Genomic DNA, 20,659 nt, shown 5'->3' with positions numbered 1-20,659 from the left:
CCTGGTGCTCATGGAGGCCAGAAGAGGGCACCAAGTCAACAGGAACCAGTCACAGATGTTTATAAGCTGCCATGTCAGTGCTGGAAACTGAACCACAGTCCTGTGGAAGAGCAGCCAGGACTTTTAACCACTGAGCTATCTCTCCAGCCCATTTGTATACTTTTTTTGAGACAGAGTCTCAACTATGTAGCCTGGCATGACCTGCAATTTGCTTCGTAGCACAGGCTGATTTTGAATTTGTGACCATTTAGCCTTCTCTGTGCTGGAATTATAGGTGTGCTTTACTAAAACCAGCTTCTATGCAGTGGTAAAACACACTTACAGAATATGTACTTAGAAGACAGAGTATGAATAAATGAGGGCTGTGAGGGGAAAAAACTAGACCTACAATTTAATTGTATGTGTGTGTCTGTGTTGTCTCAATATATGTGAGGGACACTCTCTACTTGCTGAAGCAGCTCCAGCCAGTCTAACTAGATGGCTTGCCCAGGGATGGGCTGGCTTTGAATGGGCTCAGGATCCAAACTCTGGTCCTTATGCTTATATTGCAATTGCTTCACTGCAGGCATAAGGTTGCTGTGTAATTCAAATGCTGATTTCTGTGCCCCCACATCTGGTTGCAATCCTTGTTCTGAGAATCTCCTGTCTCAGTGTTGTGAAAACACTGCTCCCCAACTGTTTCCTGTTATGTCATTAAAGCAGCTTACAGCCAATCACTGAGTAGGGGAGAGAATAGGGCTGGACTTTCTTCCAGCCAGGGGAGGAGGAGAAGAGGAAGGAAAGGATTCAGCCACAGGCAGAGGTCCAAATTACGTTGAGAGAAAGAGAGAAAGAGAGAGAGACCAGCAGGGAAGCTACTAAATGCAAGTATCTCTGGATGTAAACTGGGAGGAAACCAGATTAGTTTAGAGTGTTAAGAAAGAATAGTAACTGCTCAGTTCTTGTGTTGTGAAGCTTATCATTAAACAAACATAAAAGAGTCTCAATTATTTGTGTGATAGCCAGGTTAAGAGAGAAATTGAGAAACAAACACAGTTTTAAAAAATAACTAACATTTTGGTGCCCAATGTGAGGCTGGAATTACACAGAAGGTAAAATTACAGAGCAATGTCTTAGTTATGTTCATTAAGAGAGCAGCTGTGGTTTCTAAGGCAGGAGCTCACAGCTTTCTGATAGATAAACCCTTCCACAGAGAAACAGCTGGCTATAGTAAACTAAAAACGGACACAAACCCCAGAAAGACAGTTCTGTTAGCCCTTGCTAAGAAGAAGAAAGAAGAAAGAAGGAAGAAGGAAGAAGGAAGAAGGAAGAAGGAAGAAGGAAGAAGAAGAAGAAGAAGAAGAAGAAGAAGAAGAAGAAGAAGAAGAAAAGGCTCTTTACCGCAAACAAGCATCTCAAAGCCGTACTTTCCTAGCAGGGAGCTAAATACTTTTGAGAAGGGGCTCATGCTGGCCTGACTCCTGCAGGCCTGAGAAGCAAACACTTGTGGATCTAATAACTTTCCAGAGATGGGGAGGGGTCAGGATCCAGTGAGGGAGGCAAAAAAAAAAAAGCCTCTCCTTGGAAGCAAGAGCCAGAGACAGGCTGAGAAGCCTCAAGCGTCTGAACTGGTAGGGTCCAGAAGGGAAGCTGGGTCTAAGAAAGTAAAGTCCTTAGGGAGAGGTTCTGAGATTAAAAAAGATTCTTTTCTCTGTTGAAAATGGAGGAAGATGGGGCTGGAGAGATGGCTCAGAGGCTAAGAGCACTGGCTGCTCCTCCAGAGGTCTTGAGTTCAATTCCCAGCAACCACATGGTGGCTCAAAACCATCTATAATGAGATCTGGTGCCCTCTTCTGGCCTGCATGTGTATGTGCAGACAGAACACTGTATAATAAATAAATTTTAAAAAATGGAGGAAAACATGTTGACACAGTGCTTCTGGATTCCATTTGAGTTTGGTTCTCAAAAAAAATTATTTTTTTCAGTGACAATTTTAATTTGTATATCCTCTTTGGGAGAGATAGGATAAGACGAACTTGAAGAAAGAAGAGACTGAGAAATTAGATGCTAAAAAGGCCACAGAACAGAGGTTGGGCTTTTGCCTCAAGTTCTAGAGAGCATGATCCTAAGGCTACACATTTGTTAGAGATGTTGACTATCATGGAGATGCCTTTGCAGATCAGTGTTGATGGTGCTTTAGGCATTATGACATGCAACCTGTTACAGATGTAACTTATAATCCTATAGGTCAAAAATTATAAAAAGATTTAACAATAATTTTAAAAGGGTGGTAATAAAACAAAAGGGGAATGTAATATCTTCCTGTAATATATTAAATAATGATGTATGGATCTTAAAATTTTTAAATGAGACAAGTAGCATACCTGCTAAGATACACTGGCTTTTAGAAAGGACTGCTAAATTAGATCAGCATATAAAAGTGCTAATTTCAAAATGAAATGTGTTGCACTGGGGAAGGGAATATGCTCTTGTCTCAACAGGAAACAAAAAGCTATGTATTCCATCCAAACTGTTGGAAATAAGATTTGACAGGAGGAGCCCTGAAGACATTGGCTGCAGACAGAAGGAAAGAAATCAAGAAGACCGAACGGGACAGAGCAAGAAGACCAGACACCAAAAGAGAGAGGTTAAGTAGCCCAGGTGATCCTCCATCACAGACAGCCTAAGAAACTGTTTCCTCAAAAATCTGCATCCAGAACAATTTCAAAATAGCTAGCTAGACTGTCCAGCATCACAGGCTGTTCCAGTCAAGACTTCAGATAGGCTCTGAACGTTCTCAGCATTCAGAGACAGCACAGCAGAAGTTACAGATAGCTTTATTAAGACTGGACAATACCCTGATTTTTCTGGGGATCCTCAAAAGAAAAACTATGTCCTAAATCAGCAAGAAACAATTTAAGAAAACTATACCCCATTCCCAAGAAAGGAGCGGATGGTATTTGGTCATCATGGTGATAGATGTTTGTTACTGTTTTAAGGGTTGGTTGTAAGAATGATAAGTAAAAGGGTGGATTATTGAATCTACTTTTAGATCAAAGAAAATTAATAAGCCATTAACAGTCAAATGGTCAAGCTCATAGTCATGTTAGATACTAGTTTAGTTAATTATAAATGTTTTCTAGACTGACAAAAATAGCTAGAAACAAACAATTTAAGTAAGATAGATGGTCTTCAAAAACCTCAGAGATCTACAGAATATGGATGGCATTTAAGGATTTTATTAACTGAAGGCATTTTTTTGACAATGAGACACGTCTGCACCTGGTAGCACCCCAGTTCTGCTTCAAAGAGCATCAAAGGCTTCCTATGTGGCAAGCTGGCCCCTGGGTGAGAGAGTGCCCTCATGTCAACTGCAGACAGAATTTGTCCAAAACTGGACAGACTGGCTGCAGGACAAAGTAGGCAAGTCCTTTATAATTCCTGCTTCACAGAAGTTTGTCAAATATTCTGACTCAGAAGGCTGCAGATGATGCTCTAACATTATGGAGAAGTTTTGGGGACTGTCCAGGCGGCCAAATATCTCTGTCATTTCTATACTTTTGGAAGCTGTTTGCCTGTACTTCTTACATATTTAGGTCATATTTATTCCTTAAGTCTCAGATGGGGCTGAAGACTAGATAGTTATAGTCTCACAGTTAAATTGTTTAGGATGATAGAAACTGATAATAGAAGACTTTATCCAAGGGCACCAAATATATAAATGTAAATCTTACCTAATAATTTTATAATTGTTATGATTACATAGTTTGTTATTATAATAAAAGAGCCTTTTATTAAACTAAAATGGGGAAATGTAAGCATAAGGTGATTGTGTGATTCAAATGCTGATTGCTGTATCCCCCTATATGGTTACAATCCTTGTTCTGAGAATATCCTGTCTCAATGTTGTGTAAACACTGCTCCGTAATTGTTTCCTGGTATGCCAATAAAGCAGCTTACAGCCAACTGCTGCGCAGGGCAAAGAACAGAGCTAGATTTCCCCAGCCAGGGGGTGGAGTTAGAGGAGGGGATTCAGCCATGGAGAGAGGTCCAAATTACAACAGGAGAGAAAGCCCAGCAGGGAAGCTACTAAGTGCAAGTATGGGATGTTAACACTTCATCCAAGGCATCTTTCCAGTCCTACACATTAAATTTTAACACAGAAGCATCTAGCAAGGTGGCTGCAGAAGAGATCAGTTATGTTTTTATGTAGTAGCAGTGAAGTGATCATATATACCACACACCACATATTTAATTACGGCAACAACAAAAATAGAGTATGTGGGAACTGAGTTTTTAAAAGTAAAACACAGAGATGGGTATGGTGGCACACGCCTTTAATCCCAGTACTCAGGAGGCAGAGGCAGGCAGTTCTCTATGAGTTCTAGGCCAGCCTGGTCTACAAAGCGAGTCCAGGCTACACAGCCATAGCTACACAGAGAAATCCTGTCTTTGAAGGAACTGAGGATGGCAGGGGTGGCTCCATTTTGTTTCTTAGACTCTATCTTAAGCTGACTGTTGACTGACCTTGCAGTAACTTGACCCCATCTTTGGTTTCCGAGAAGAGAAGGGACACATGGCCCCCCACCCTGCAGGTTGTCGTGGATACCACAGAAAGTGTAAATAGATAATTATAATCAGGCCTCCACCCCACAGGTTGTCAGGTTGTCATAAATGCCACAGAATGTGTTAGTGGGTCCTCCACTCCACCCAGAAGGCAATTGTACAGTTATCTTAGATATCTGTCTGTTTGGCCAGGTGGCTTGGAACAATTAGCCTGAAGGTCATCTCGATTGCTGAACCCCCCACCCAAAATTTACCCTTCCCTGTAACACCAAGGCTTGGAATTCCCCGTTTGCCATTTTTCCCTTTAAAAACTATGCCTCCCTGAGACTCAGGGCCTCACTTTCTAACCTGCTATGTCAGGGAAGATTGGCGGCCCCAGCTTACGCTTGAATAAAGATCCTCATGTGATTTGCAACGGACTGGACTCCTAGTGGTCTTTGGGGTCTCTTGAATCGGGCACAACATCTTGGGGGTGGAAGGGGTAGGTAAAACACCTTTATCTTATAAGATGCTCTGATATTAGGGATATATCATGTTCGTTTACAACATGTTACATTTATAAAAATGTAAATTTTCTTCAAATCTATGTATAGACTGTTATAAACAATTTTAACACGTGATGATTCAAAGTGCAAGAATGCCAAAAAATATAAGGTCGAAGTGCTTGCTCTAAGTCATAATTCATTCTAAAGATGATGTGTTGGTATAGAGACAGCTAAGCACCCCAATGGGCCAAAACGTGAAGCACAGAGAGAGCCATTCATGCTTATGGAGGTAAAACATGAGACAGTGATGGTAATCACTGAAGGAACGACAGACTGTTAAAGCACAAGACAATGAATTTTCCACATGGAAAAAGAAAATGAAATTGGATCTTGGTCTGGTTTGAATTGTTTGTCCCTGAAAACTCATGTGTTGAACACTTGCTTACTCCTTGGCTTTTCTGGCAGTGGACTTTCAGCCACATCTGTACAAACTGGGAGTGTCCAGGTGATGGGGGATGCTAGTGTCACGAATCTCTCAAGTCAACTTTGACAAATATTAGCCAGGTGACTTTGAGGAAGTTGATGACGGATTACTACTGAAGAGGACCCTTAGCTTCTGCCATGAACCTCAATAAGTTGTGGGTGCTGGTCAGTGGACAGGTAAGAGCAGAACAAGAATGGCGGTTTCTCCACCATTGATATAGCTTGACCAGACTTCTGCAAAGGTCCAGAGGAAGGGAAGCTCCAGAAGCAGCCTCACCATCAAGCCCAATTTTGGTTTTTCAAGACAGGGTTTCTCTGTGTTAACAGCGCTGTCCTGGAACAAATTCTGCAGACCAGGCTGGCCTTGAACTCAGAGAGCTGTCTTTGCCTCCTGAGAGCTGGGACTAAAGGCGTTCACCACCACCAACCACCCTGCAAAGCTCAATTTTTTTTTCCCCCTAGGTTTTCTGTTTTATTTTGAGACAGAATCTTACCGTGTAGTCTTTGCTGGCCTGAAGCTAGCTATGTAAAACAGGCTGGTTTTGAATTCAGAGATCCATCTGTCTCTACCTCCCAGGGATTAGGACATGCCTCAGCATTTCTGCTTCCAAATTCTTCAACAGAAGAGGTGAGGGAAAATTAAATGTGTCTTGTTGGCTTGAAATTACATAGAGGTAGTTCATTAAATCCTATCCATTAAACCCAAAGAAATAAATTAATGGAAACCTAATGTCCAATCCAATACTATTGGAAAACTGGTCTTTTGCCTTTGCCCTCATGAATGAATAACAGCTTTATGAAATGTTTGACAAAGGCAGCTTGGTTCCCTTTTGCCTTTGTGTCCCTTCTGTCACATTAGGATTCATGATCCACTCTCTTCAAAGGATGGAAATAAGGTGCCATTTTGAAGATGGAGAGTAGGCTCTTATCAGACACTATTCTGCCAGCACCAAGTCTCCAGAACTGTGAACATAATTTTCTGTTCTCCATGAATCACTTGGCCTGAGGCCTTTTGTCAAAGCAGTATAAACACTCTAAGATAGACTTCTATCACACTCTAAGTAGAAAAATCAATTTAAGATGAATTAAAGACATAAAGATATAAGAAAAACTTGAAATAATAGAAAATCTTAGCAAAGATTTGGTAACAAGATGGGGGCCAGGTGGTATCACACATCTTGAATCCTAGCACTTGAGAGGGAAAGGCAGGTGGATCTCTGAGTTCAAGGTCAGCCTGGTCACAGAGACAGTTCTAGGACAGCCAGGGATACATAGAGAAACCCTGTTTAAAAACAAAACCAAACAAAAAAACCAAACCAATTCCCCTGCCTTCCCAAAACAAACAAACAAAAAACACCAACATTTAAATTAAGAGCATATTAATAAAAATATTTTTAGTATTTCAATAGACAGCAATAGTATTGCAAATTTGTAAGAAGTCTTATAAATAAACTTAAAAGGACAAACGTAAAAGGCACACTTATCACTCATGCTACAACTCAGTGTTAAACAAGCACAGGTGTCTGTCTCCAGAATCAAGCTGTGCTGGAATACAGCCTCCCCTGCTCATCCACTCAGCACCCTGTATAACCCCTTCTGAGCGGAAAGAATTGAGCGATTTCAACACAGACCTCAGAGCCTATAAAGCTTTAAATATTTATCGTGGCCCTTGATAGAAACTGTTTGTAGCCCCTGTTCTAGCCATGTTCGATTCAATGATGTTCCTCTATTATCATATTTACAGGTCATACCTTAAATGTATTTATAGATAAAATAGTATATCACTAAAAGTCTTTGGAAAGAGTTTTTTCTACCTTATTAATTTGGAAATTAGTGCTTATAACTGTAAGTCTCACACACACACACACACACACACACACGCACACTAAAAAGTGGCTTTTTCCTGTGTTTTATAGATAATGGTAAATCCACTTACAAGAAGCATAAACACACAGACTCCAGAAGTGTTAGCAAGCACCCAGTTCTGAGGAACACACAACAGCACCAACAAAGCAATACAATGCATACCTGCAAAGGTTAGCAGGCTTAGGGTTTAATTTCTTGTTAAATCTGCCTGTATGAAAGGGATATTATTCACCAAGTAAATTTCCTTCCCTTTTAATATGCATTTTCTCTCAAGATCCTAGCCTAAAAAAAAGAAAAGTCATACATCTAAATGATTGCCTTCCCCTGCAAAAGGAGCCCATCACATCAGCTCGCCTTCTCCATGTATCTAAGGGTCACTAACTGCTCCTAGAAAATTCTACCAGTCTCCACAGCTGATCCTTACTGAGTCAGCAAATCCACAGCGCAGGGAAGTGGCGGCAGGAGACGCTGAATTACTTCCTCAGTAAGAAGATCACCACAGTGGGAAATGAAGCTCTTGACAGCTGAAAACGAGAGCAGACATTTACTCGGTACAGTGTAACCAGCCACAACATAAGAGCGGTCAATTATGTATATCATCGGCAATGTTACGAGACAAAACAAAAAAAGCTTGAACTTGTAGGGATAAAAAGGAAGCCAGCTTGTACCTTCCATCTTTAGTTGTACTTCTCAAGAACTCCCTGAGATTGCTAAGAAACTAACAAACTAACAGATGTTGTTGTCCTGGCTTGTACTTAGACCTTGAGCTCAGAAGTTTAAAAAGGAAAAAGAAATCAAAGCTGGGCATTCGCACAAACATTTAATCACAGCACCTGGGAGGCAGATCTCTGTGAGTTCAAGCCTGATCTACCCAGGAAGTTCTGGGACAGCCAGGGCCACATAGTAAAACCCCATCTCAGATTAAAAAGATTTAAAAAAAAAAAAAAAAGGCAACAAGGGAAGAAAAAAAGAAATCAGGGCGAAGGATTTGGCTCCTCAGTTAAGAAAGTGTAGGATCGATGTCTGGCTCCTGGCACCATGTTGCCCTGATTCCAGTTCAAGGGGGATCCGAGTCTACTTCTGGCCTCCATGGGCACCCACACACACGACATGTACACATATGGACTGACACAGTCACAGACATACAAATAAAAATAAAAACCATAAAAAAAATTCTGGGTAAGTACAATCCCAGCACTCGGGGAGGCAGAGGCAGGTAGATCTCTGTGAGTTCGAGGCCAGCCTGGTCTAGAGCTCAGAACAGTCAAGGCTACGCAGAGTAACGCTGTCTCAAAAAGCCAAAAACCAAAACCCAAAACAAAAGCCTAGCCTTCCAAGTCTGCCAACTTTACATTAATTCTACAGAACCATGTAGACTCTAGTTTGCAGATACTTAAACAACTCAAATTGCTTCAAAAGGGGATTAAAATAAACACTTGAGAATAAGTTTCAGGTTGAAATTTAATTTTTTTTAAATTATCTTTGAGGGTAAAATGCATGGATAAATAAAACAAATATGTGCTCCCTGGTCTTTTTAGGAAAGCCAGTGTTCCTTAGTTCAAGCTTTGAAGAATTATTGTCAAGCTTATATACACTGTCACATACTTACTGGGAACCATGAATTTTTAGGGTGAATTAAATGAAGTCCTTACTATTTCTGAAAAGAGGAATGAATATCTACTTGAAGCAATTCTGTGGGTTTCCATCTGGACTGAATCTAATGAATCAAGCAGTAATCAGTCTGAAGATGCAGCTCTCACACTTGGCTCATTACCACTAACTCATCACCAGTTAACTGATTACCTGGAGGTATGGAACCACCAATCAAACCCCTGTCCGTTACACTAAACCAAGCATACAGACAAAGGGTGGAGAAAGGTCACGGGAAGAGGATCGAGATGCCAGTCAACCTACCACAGAGAGCACCAGCTCGGCCCTCCAGGGTCACTTGCCATGTGAAAGAATCTCCTCGACTTTTTTCTGTCTGCAGATCTTGAGGAGACGCTGGGAAGACACACTTCCACAAGAGCAGAACGCGGGCAAGATGATGGCTGACCACTGCGGTACCTGCGAGAAGAACCTGCCGTGACTCTCACGCTCACGATAAAGCTGGGTGTTGCTCCTGAAGGAGTGCATTTTAATTCACAACTGCAGTGTTTTCTATCTTTTTATCTTCTGGTTCCAAATGAATGAATTAGAAGGGTAGTGTACAGAAAAAACAAACAAACAAAAAACCAAAAGCAAAATAAGGAGCTGAAGAGCAATGGACACCTGATTTCTGACAAAGATGCCAAAACCATACAATGGAAAAAAGACAGCATCTTCAACAAATGGTGCTGGTCTAACTGGATTTTCACATACAGAAAAATGCAAACAGACCCATCTCTATCAACCCAAGCCCAAGTGGATCAAAAATCTCAACATAAAAACGGACACACTAAATCTGTTAGAAGAAAAAGTGGGGAAGAGCCCCGAACTCATTTCTTTTTTTTTTAAATTATGTGCACATTTGTGTGTCTGTGTTTGGGTATGCCTAAGTGCAGCCCCCATGGAAGCCAGAAGAGGTGTTAGATCCCTGAGGCTGGAGTTAAGAGGCAGTAGTGAGCTGTCCAACTGTGGAAGCTAGAAACCCGGTCCTCTGCAAGAGCTGTCCCTGTGAGCTGTTAAACACTGAGCCATCTCTCCAGCCCCATAACTTCTGCTTCATTCTTCCAAGTACTGGTATTAGAGGTATATGCTAACACATCTGGCTTTTAATGATGACTACTTCAATTTTTTGTTTAAAAAGTTTTTTTTAAGACTTATTTTTATGTGTGTGAGTGCTTTGCCTGCTTGTCTGAATGAGTGCCATGGGAGAGTGAGAGCCTGATGTCTGCTGAGATCAGAAAGGGCACCAGATCCCCTGGAACTGGAGTGTACTGGCTAGTTTTGTCAACTTGACACAAGAGAACATCCTCCCATCAGACTGGCCTGTGGCCAAGCCTGTGGTCAATTGTCTTGATTGATGGTTGATTCAGGAAGGCCCAGTTCGCTGTAGGTGGCGCCACCCTAGCAGACTGGTGGTCCTGAGTGCTGTAAGGAAGGCGAAACAAGCCAATAAGCAGCTTCCTCCATGGCTTCTCAACATGGAGCTTTCTATAAGCTGAAAGAACCTCCCCAAGTTGCTCTTGGTCATAGTGCTTTACCACAGCAATAAAACCCTAACTGAGACAGAGCTGCAGATGGTTGTGAACAAGCTTGTGGGTGCTGCAAACAGCACCAGGGTCCTCTGCAAGAACAAGTGCTCTTAGCTTCTGAACTATCTCTCTTGCCAACTTTTTGACTTGCACGTTGGAGCTCAGGCTGGCCTGGAACTCATGATCCTCCTGCCTTAGCTGCAGCTTCCCTGATCCCTGATGGTCCCACGCCCACACTCCTGCCTCAGGGCTGAGATGATGGTATGTACCGAAATGCCAAGCTTCCCAGGGTTAACTTCTGATAACAACTTGCTCTAGGTCAAAATTCAGAAGCAATAAAAGGCAATATAGAGGGCTGGAGAGACAGCTCAGCAGGTAAAGGTGCTTGCTACCCAACAAAAGACTTTTGTTCCATCCTTAAAACCCACATGAAGGAGGAAGGAGAGAACCTTCTATTAAAAAAAAAAAAAAAAAAAACTATTAAAAAAAAGTCTGAGGATGGAATTTAGATCCCAGGATCCATGTAAAAGATGAGGGTGTCCCCATGGACTGAAACTACAATGAGTGTCAGGGAAAAGGAGGAACACCAAGGCTTGCTGGCTGCCAGCTTGACAACCCCCGCCCTCAACCCCAACACACAGCAAGCTCCAGGTTCAAAATGAGACCCTGACTGAAATGAAAAAGGTGTAGAAATAGAGGAGAATACCTGATGTCCCTTGAGGTCTCTGCATCCGAGCATGTACACACAAAGGTATACATGCCCCCACACAAAGACTGAATAACTTAAGGGGGGGGGGGACTGGCTCAGTGGTTGAAAGCACTGGCTGCTCTTCCAGAGGACTCAAATTCTGTTCCCAGCATCTACATTGCAGTTCACACCCATCTGTAACTTTAGTTCTAAGAGACTGAACACCCTCTTCTGGCCTCTGTATGCAACTAGGCATGCATATGGCACACAGACACACCTGCATGCAAAATGCCTATACACAGAAATTAAAAAAATAAATCTGTACAAGGTTTACTTTTCCCTTTAACCCATTGGCATCATCAATAAGGCAAGCACAACATCAAATATCAAATAAAAAGTAAATGAAAGCTTGCTACTGTATGGCCATCATATTGCAAAATCATGATCTATTCTAGGGAGCAACACTGTCTGTAAACTCCCAGAGCCAGACCTCACATTCCTACTATAATTCAGCTCACAGGTTGTATAAAATTAGGTGGCAAACAGACAAACCAAAATAAGCCCACACTATATAGCAAGCCTGATAAAGCTGATTCAATAAATTCTTTAGTCTCATAAGTTTTTAAACTACTCTTAAAAATATTAAAGCTGTTCTTTACTAAAGATTACTTATTTAAGCTTTCTGATATCAAATTACTTCATATCCACATGATTTATTACCTAAATTGACTATGTTGCTTCATATCCTTCCACTAACTTATATAAGAAACTTAAATATGGTTATGATAAAGTAGTAATATTTAAAGTCTCACAGTTACTTGTGTGAGTAGCCACGCCCATACAGCAATTACTGATTTATTTTTTGAGTTTTCTTTCTTTTTGTTTAAAGATTTATTATGTATATAGTGTTTGAATGTATGCCAGAAGAGGGCATCAGATCTCATAATAGATAGTTATGAGCCACCATTCTGTTGCTGGGAATTGAACTGAGGACTTCTGGAAGAGCAACCAGTGCTCTTAACCTCTGAGCCATCTCTCCAGCCCATTTTTTTTTTTTGGGGGGGGGGGGTTGGAGAAGACAGAGTTTCTCTGTGTAGCCCTGGCTGTCCTGGAACTCACTCTGTAGACCAGACTGGCCTAGAACTCAGAGATCCACTTCTGCTTTCCCAAGAGCTAGGATTAAAGGTGCACGCCACCATCGCCCAGTGCAGGCATTGCTCTTTAATAAACAGAATTTAAGTAAGCCCTGTCCCCTTTAACGCTGCATAGAACCTCACCAGGTGTCAGGAATCTAAAAACAGTTACAGAGCTGAATGTGCAAGGCCACGAATCTTGTCTATCCTTAAAACTGCAGCAAACTTATAAAGATGGACATGAATGATCTGGGGACATGTGTGCATGATTTTAAGCTTCGGAAATAATTGAATGTGTTTATCCTGTATACAGCTTATACACTGGTTTACACACCTGCAAACACTTTCAGGGCGTAAAGATAGCAAATGTTGGCTGGACTCTTGTGTGTTTAGACAAGATCACCCTATGATGCCCTGACGTTGTTGAACTTCTAGGCTGAAGTGACTGGTCTGTTTCAGGGTACCTTTTGGTGTTGTTCTTTGAGACAGCGTCTTACTATGAAGCTATGAAGCCATGGCTACCCTTGAATTCAAGAGATCTATCTGCTTCTGCCTCCTGAGTGCCAGATCAAAGGCATGCTCCACCACCATTACCAGGCAGTGCATTTTCTTAAAGCCAATATAAGAAAAAATGTTTGTGCAGTTATTTAAATGCAACCCTTTGATCCAGAAAACACAATCATTTTATTATTATGGAAACCCTGCAAGGAACTGTTACCTAACGTCATGAGAGCAGCAATCAACAACCATCCAGCTTGTGTGCGCTGAAGTGACAGGCGACTGTTTTGAGCAGCAGAACACAGCAAATCCTCAGCTAACGCCATGATAATCTGCTTGTGTATAGAACGAAGTAATAAAAATCAGCTTACAAATTAGTAGTAAAGTGAAAGAAACTATTTACAATTTCTTGGAACACTGGCTTTTACGTATAATAAATTACAACCATGGCCAATTGTGCAGGCTACAATAGGGTGATATCACACAGGAAGCTATAAACAATTAAGTTTTCAAGGTTAAAAACTAAAAGATTAAGTGGTACACAGATACAATTCTTTATGGGGAACAAGTGACAACCTTGTAAGGCTATTCAAAATATAGCTGTCCAGAATTCTTATTTACTTTGCTTTAAGCAATTAAGCTCTTTGAGTAGTAATCACTAAAAACATTTTCATTATAAAAGTTTCCCTTTATAAAATTCTATATATGACTTTGATACCTTAAGGACTCAAAATGGTCTTCCCAAAAACAGTGGCTCAGAATTCCATAAAATGTTACATTTTAAAATAGATGGTGTAAACAACAGAGAATTAACCAAGCATTTCAAATGTCTGTATATCCTGTGTGTTTATTGAGTTCAAAGGGCAAAAATAATGTATGCAGTCTGACAATGCTTATGCTACCAATCTCCCCTGGACAGATGTTAAGGAGTAGGTGTTGCACATACAGTTCCTAAAGGAGGCAGCCCATACAGTTAACAGGTGATACTCAGAAAAAGGAAGGAGAAAACAACCATTTTAGTCAATTCAGGACAATCAGGCATCTTCTCAGAAGAAATTTCACATAGGAGGTCATAATGAATGAGATTTGAGGACAAAGTTAAGTAAATACACACAATGATACATGTTAGCTCTGATTATAGATATAAGGGGGAGAGGACAGAGAAGAAGGCCAGCAGTTAAGAGCACCTGCTGCTTTTTCAGAGGACCCATGTTCAGTTCTCAGCACTGACATGGTGGCGTATAATCACCCATAACACCAGTTTCATGGAATCCAATACCATTTTCTGATCTTCGTGGGCATGCAGCATGTATGAGGTACACACACATACACTCAGACCAAACACTCATACGAATAAGATTTAAAAAAAGATACTTCCCCAAGTTGTCAACAAGTTTATTACAATAATACTGATGACACTAAAGATGTTGGCATTTTTGAAGCTGTTACAGAGAACATATTACTGGTTAATTACTGCTTCTAGGCATTTTCAGAGGAATGAGGCTGTAACTATTTTGAAGAAATAAAAGTGATAACTTCAACTTAACACATGGACTTTTAAATAAAAGTTTCTTGATTCTACAACTATAGGTCCCTTTTTTCCAATATAGAAAAAAAAAATCTCAGCTCGTAAATTATTATTTATCTACTTTATACAACTATATGTAAACTAATTCACAAGTAACAGTAGCAATATTGACAAGAACTGTAAATTTACTAAATAACACTCAGGTCTCCTTTTATAAGTCTATCTGTCCTTTGCTTTTGTTTTTTAACAGGGTGCCACTAAATAATCCAGGCCACTCTCCAACTCCTGATCTCGCCTCAGCCTCCAAAGAAGAAACGGGCTTCAAAGCTGAGTTGCAGCCACACTTATAATGGTATTTTACTTACAATGCAAAAGGTGTATGCATTGTACAGAGAGTATTCAGAGGGATTTTAAACAGACTTACGTGGCAAGGATAGAGAGACTGCAACTGCTATTATCACATAGACAGCCTTTTGGTAAAGGCACAGGAAGTATCCCTTCCCCACCCCAGTACTGGGGTCAAAGCCTGAGCAAACCCCCACCTGTGAGTTAACGCAGTCTAGATGAGGAAGCACTCCTTGAGAAAAGTGAGAGACCGTGCTGCTGGTGCTCACCACACAGCAATGGCTTAAGCCAGCTGTCCCACATGCCTTTCACTGGGTCACACACCAACAGCAGGCCATTTCAGAAAAACTTGAACACGTTACCACACAGAGAATGAAATCATTACCTTGCCCTTTCCGTGAGGGATTCCCAAAGGACAGTGTGTCACTGCACCTAGCAAAGCTGCCACAGCAAAACTAAATCCAGTCACTGCTTCTGGGGAAGACTGAAGTATCGAGAGCCGTTCTAGGCACCGATCTAAGAGAGGCGTCAGGTGGGAGGGCAATGCCACGGCAATGCAGTGCAAACACCACGCTGCTGCCAGTCGAACAGAAACGCTAGGGTGCACACTCACTGAGACGACACTGTCCAGAAGGCCTGCAGGGACAGCAAAACAAGTGACTTACATACACTGACAGAACTCACATAAGCCACAAGACAGTCAAAAGAGTATGGCTAGCTACCTGGCTACCGAACATACTACTTCCATGAGAAGCCAAATTACAGTGAAGGAAGTGAGATGTAACTAAATTGTCTTTGTTTTTTAACAGAGAGCTCATCTAGTTTATCTCATGAAAACAAGTGTACACTATGCCAATATACAAAAGAAATTTTATTTCTTGATGTTTTTCATATTTTGCCTTGAGATTATTAGTAATTTAGTACTGTACTAGGAATTAAAATTACCAATATGTAAGAAGACACCTTTAAAAAGTCATACCTTGTCCTAACGCCCTTCTAAAAGACAGACTGTTGTTGGTATAATGTTTTTTTTTAATGTATACACCTTACCCTTGTTCATTCAAATACTGATTTCTCCCCCACCCCACCCCCAACTCTCTGGTTTCAATCCAGATATTGCCTTGTGATACTCATTCTAAGCATCCTGTCTCAACTCTTGTGTAAACAGGAACAAAATAAAAGCAACTACACACACTGTTGAGCAGGGAGGAGCCAGAGGACAGGAAAGAGGGGAGGAGCCAGAAGGCAGGAGATGATGCATGGGAGGAGAAGGGGAGAGAGCAGAGCACTAGGAGAGCAGAGCTGGAGGAGAGATCTTGGAGGATGTGGAGCATGAACCAGACTTAAGATTTCACAAAAAGCAAGTATAATGTGGGAAATCTAAATGTTAGGAAACTGAGGGCTTGGAGGTTTAGGAGGGAGTAAATATTGCCCAGCATTAGGTTAACTAAAAACCCAGTCTTTGAGTGGTGATTTGGTTATACAGCTGTTTAAGATTAACAGCAAGCTTTACTAGAATGTAAACCAATAGTAAATATTAATCGTCACATACAACAGACTGTTTTTACTACTGTTTGTTATTTGCATGTGAATGTGAGTGCAGGTGCCGGCAGCGGGCAGAAGCAGTGGACCCCAGAGCTGGAGTGACAGCTCTGAGCTGCCTGACCTGTGCTGGGAATCGAACTCAGGTTTAATTCTTAAACCCTAAGTCATCTTTCCAGTGTACTTGCTCCTCTAAAAAATCTTTCCAGCACATTACAGACAGACCTTCATTGAAACATGACAGTTTTCTGTCAACTGCTATAGAAATGTAAAGAGCTTACATATATAATATAAAGCAAAGGTACTCAGTAAGCAGGAAGCATGACAAAGAACAAATCACAGAAAGGGAAATTAAAAAGAAACCAGCCACATCTTATGGGATTTCACTGATACGACACATCCTAAGTAGGTCAACTGAGAGAACTGGACAGTAGAGACAGGTGGGCATGGCCACTGGTGATATCCCTTTAGGGTGGTAAAAACATCCTGCAGGTCAGCAGGGGTGGTGGCCATATAGCTGTGAACTCACAGAACCTCTGAGTCGCATATTTTAGAGGGGTGAACTTCGTGTTATCTGAAGATATTACAATGTTGACAAATTATTCTAACAGGCTGAGAATTATCTTTAGAAAGAAATGAAGATGATTTAAAAAGACCTCTGAGGAACAAACAGTATGTACTCCAGACAGTGGTATTTTCACTTCAGAGGAGAGAGATCCGGGGGTACTTATCTGTAAGTTTTCCATTACACTAAACGTCTTCAGAAAGAGAAATAAGGAGAGAGTTACAAAATAGCCTTTTCTTTTTTCTTTTTTTGAGGACAGGATCCTACTATGTAGCCTTTGCCCCTGAGTGCTGAGATTAAAGGTGTGCATGTGGTCACATCTTACCAGAAAAGTCTTTAATAACAAAAGGGGGAAAAAAGCAACCTGCCAAATCCCCAAATCCAGAAAGCCCCTCAAACACATCCATCCATCCATCATCCGTCCATCCATCCATCCATCAATCCATCCATCCAGCATCCATCCATCCATCCATCCATCCATCCATCCATCCATCCATCCATCCATCCATCCATCACAGGTACCCTTGGAGGCCAGAGGAGGGCATCCGATCCCCTGGAGCTCGAGTTACTGGTGGTTGTAAGCCACCAGATATGGTCGCTGATAACCGAGGTCAGGCAACCTGGAAGAACAGCAAGTGCTCTTAAACACTGAGCCATCCCTCCAGACCTCAAACACATCCACATTTTACAATAATCATGACTATAAGCTTCCGTAAAACATCTAAAAAAGCTTCAGTGGCTGCACAGTTCTAAGTAAACTCTAGCTTCCTTACATGAAGGCAATTTCCTTTCTCGAGCACAGGTGAAATGCAGTATTCACACGGTCACAAACATCAGATCTACCTGTACTGGAATCCTGTAGCAAGGGTGCAGCTGTAGTGCCGAGACTGTGTATGAGATTTCCAAGTTCCTGTAATGCACAAATCAGTGAATGCTGGCTGGCTGCGACATCTGTAGAACTGAGACGGGTTTCCAAATTACCATCACTCAATACAGCATCTGTCAGAAACACAGGAAGGACTTATGCATCACTTTTATAAACACATCATAGGAAGGCAGTGTCAGGGGCAGAGGAGCAAAAGGGCCAAAGTGAACATGGTTCACCCGCTTGATCAGGAGGAAGCCCTTGGGGAGGTAAGTGGAAGGTTTAAATGGGCAGTCACATCAGGATGAACTGTGCCTGAACTAAAACATATCTTGAAAAAGGTTTTTTGATCAGCAATTTTATTATTTTATGTGTATGGCATTTTGCCTGCAGGTATGTATGTGCAACACATGTGTTTGGTGCCTGCGGAGGTCAGATGAAGGTGTGAGATCCCTTGGAACTGGAGTTAGAGACAGTTATGAGTCACCATGTGGGTACTGGGTCTTCTGCAAGAGCAACAAGTACTCTTAACCGCTGAGCCAATTCTCCAGCTCCTGAACTAAGATTTGATTCAAGCAATATGATTGGAGCCCTTGTTACTATATCAACTATGGAAAATGAAAAATGAAACTCAGGATACCACTTCCCTACCTTTTATCTAAGACTAAGTGTAAGAAAAATGCAGGGTGATCAGAGTGGACAATGCACAACCCGAAATAGCCTGTTTAGAATCAGCAGTCACCTTAACTTGCACAGGAACATGAATTCTGAGGACTGCTATGACTAGCCTCTAGGATTTGTTGTGGGCCTGGAAAGATGGCTCAGTGGTTAAAAGCATTTGCGGCTCTTCCAGAGGCCCTGGTTCCCAGCACCCATGTTGGGTGGCTCACAGTCTGATGTCCTAGTCTGGCCTCCTAAGGAACTGAACACGTATGGGTACATACATGAATACAGAGAGACATACAAATGAATAAACAAGTTGTCTTAGAAAACTATCTTGTTGCTATGGTAACACCGAAGCAGTACTTTCCAAAGGGTGGTTCCTCTGACATTGGCAAGCGAGCCTCTTTGACATACCCATGACTTTCTTTAGCTTCCAGATGGCCTGGCAGAGATCCTTTGCAGCAGCAATTTGAGCCTTTTCTCCAAGAAGGCCTCCTATAGTTGCTCGAAGAATAAATGAAACACAACGGCGACAGCAGACAGCATCAGTCTGAGTTTGTGTGGCTTTAGGATTCAGCTGTGATAGAAGGCTTAGGATATGAGAAAGAAAGACGGAAAAATTCTTCTCTAGCCAGGCTCCTCCTAACGTTGAAACAAATACCACGTAAGCCTAAAAAGAAAGCAATTTCATTTTCAAAATTTGATTATTCAGTTCAAATCAACATCTGCTTTGTTCACATAAACATGCAGACTTGCCCTACACATTGCGTTCTTCCCTGACTTAGTCACCTAATATGTGCTAGTGTAGCATTAGTTAGTTAGTTTGTTTGTGGCAAGATTGAAGCTACAGTCTTTCGGTACAGACTCCATCTATGCTGTGCCTCTATTCTACTTTGGTCGGGCTCTGCAAATGTTCAGTAGAGCGATATTGCCAGTTAATTTGCTAAATGTGTCCTTTGTTTCCAGGAACAAAGTCTTTAAGATACTTAACCTAATGAGTAAGCAACACATGGACACCTTTTATTAGCTACACTCCAATTCCATCACTCCAAAGATCGTCTGTTCTAGACACCTAAGGAGAGTTTGCAGTGTTGAGTTGCTCTCTATCTCTGCGAATGCTAGTGGTTTATCTTACCCCAGATGCAAAGACAAGCAGTCTTCTCAAGCAACTCGTAATATGGAAACAGTCTATAGCTGCACTGGGGCTCTCCCTTCACAAAGTAGCCACACAGCACGGTCCAGCAGGACGCACGCGGATTCTTATTTTACTTGTTCATTTAAAATCTTCAGCATGCACGGACTCGGGAAATTTCTGGGAGCCAGCCTAGGGTCCTGTACACGGCAGGCAAGGGGCCCTGCTGGCTGGGCTTCAGCAACTGTCCAGTCCAGCGTGGACTTTTCTAAAGCACATTCTGTGCTGAATCACAGCATTTACGAAAAAGCGGGATTGGGCAAAGGCAGCAGTGGCCTTTGCACTGTTTTATTCTAAGAAATCTTTCCAGGGTTTAGCTTTAAAATTTGTGTTTAGGATGGAAAATTACCAAGCCAAAACATATGTTGCATGCCATGACCTTTTATAGGAGTTAATATCATACAATATTAAATAATTATTTGCTAATATTTATATTGTACTAGTTAAGCATATATAAACACAGAAGAAGACATGTTAAGCCATAAGACACCAGGCAGCACCAGAAAGGAAAAAAAAAATGATTATGATTTAAAGGAACTAAGTAAAACTCCTTACTAAAAATTAAAATCACATTTGGGTTACAAGAGTCTCTTAACTTGTAACCTTTATTTTCAAAAGCTGTTTTAGCTTCACTACATTTGTTCGCAAACACAAGCATAACTAGCAACCTTGCACTGTGGAGTCAGATACTAAAACCGACGACAGGTCGGTGGAAGTTACATGTAGGTGACCGAGCTCTGATTCTGACCTGAGTGACTCCAACTCGAACGTCCCTACTGACTGAACTGCTTCCCTTCAGCAAATCTCCGCTGGCTCGAAGGAATCCTGAACTCCCACGCAGAAAGCCTGTTCCCAGCAATTCCAGAACTTCCTCCAGAGACACTCTGCGAGCACTCTGCCTCGAGGCTGCTACAACAAAGAACAAAACAGTGATTCACAGTTGAGAGACTGTGTTTTAACATGCAATCTCTTTACTTTCTGGTGCTGGAGATCCATCCAGGGACCTGTGCACGTTAAGCACACGCTCTGCTCCTGAGCCACATTTCTACATGACCTCTATTCGCCAAAAGCAAGCACACTGACCC

The 20,659-nt window shown here is 41.6% G+C and overlaps 1 protein-coding gene across 5 annotated transcripts in view; it reads right to left on the bottom strand.

Moving 5' to 3' along the window:
- The window catches only part of Heatr5a (HEAT repeat containing 5A), a 101,959-nt gene that overhangs the window by 58,255 nt on the left and 23,045 nt on the right, over positions 1 to 20,659 (bottom strand). For 3 of the 5 annotated variants that reach the window (XM_055608540.1, XM_055608543.1, XM_055608541.1), the window contains 7 exons: positions 20,323 to 20,483; positions 18,797 to 19,052; positions 17,698 to 17,853; positions 15,133 to 15,383; positions 13,095 to 13,206; positions 9,294 to 9,446; positions 7,804 to 7,903 (listed from right to left, as the gene is read on the bottom strand). In XM_055608540.1, the coding sequence (XP_055464515.1) occupies positions 7,804 to 7,903; positions 9,294 to 9,446; positions 13,095 to 13,206; positions 15,133 to 15,383; positions 17,698 to 17,853; positions 18,797 to 19,052; positions 20,323 to 20,483 (1,189 nt within the window). The remainder of the gene's footprint in view (positions 1 to 7,803; positions 7,904 to 9,293; positions 9,447 to 13,094; positions 13,207 to 15,132; positions 15,384 to 17,697; positions 17,854 to 18,796; positions 19,053 to 20,322; positions 20,484 to 20,659) is intronic. The other 2 variants (XM_055608542.1, XM_055608544.1) reach the window with 1 other exon arrangement.

The sequence above is a fragment of the Psammomys obesus genome, unplaced genomic scaffold (assembly GCF_907164565.1).
Source record: "Psammomys obesus unplaced genomic scaffold, mPsaObe1.curated_primary_1811, whole genome shotgun sequence".
Classification (NCBI taxonomy): Eukaryota; Metazoa; Chordata; class Mammalia; order Rodentia; family Muridae; genus Psammomys; species Psammomys obesus.
This window is presented reverse-complemented; position numbering and strand designations above follow the sequence as displayed.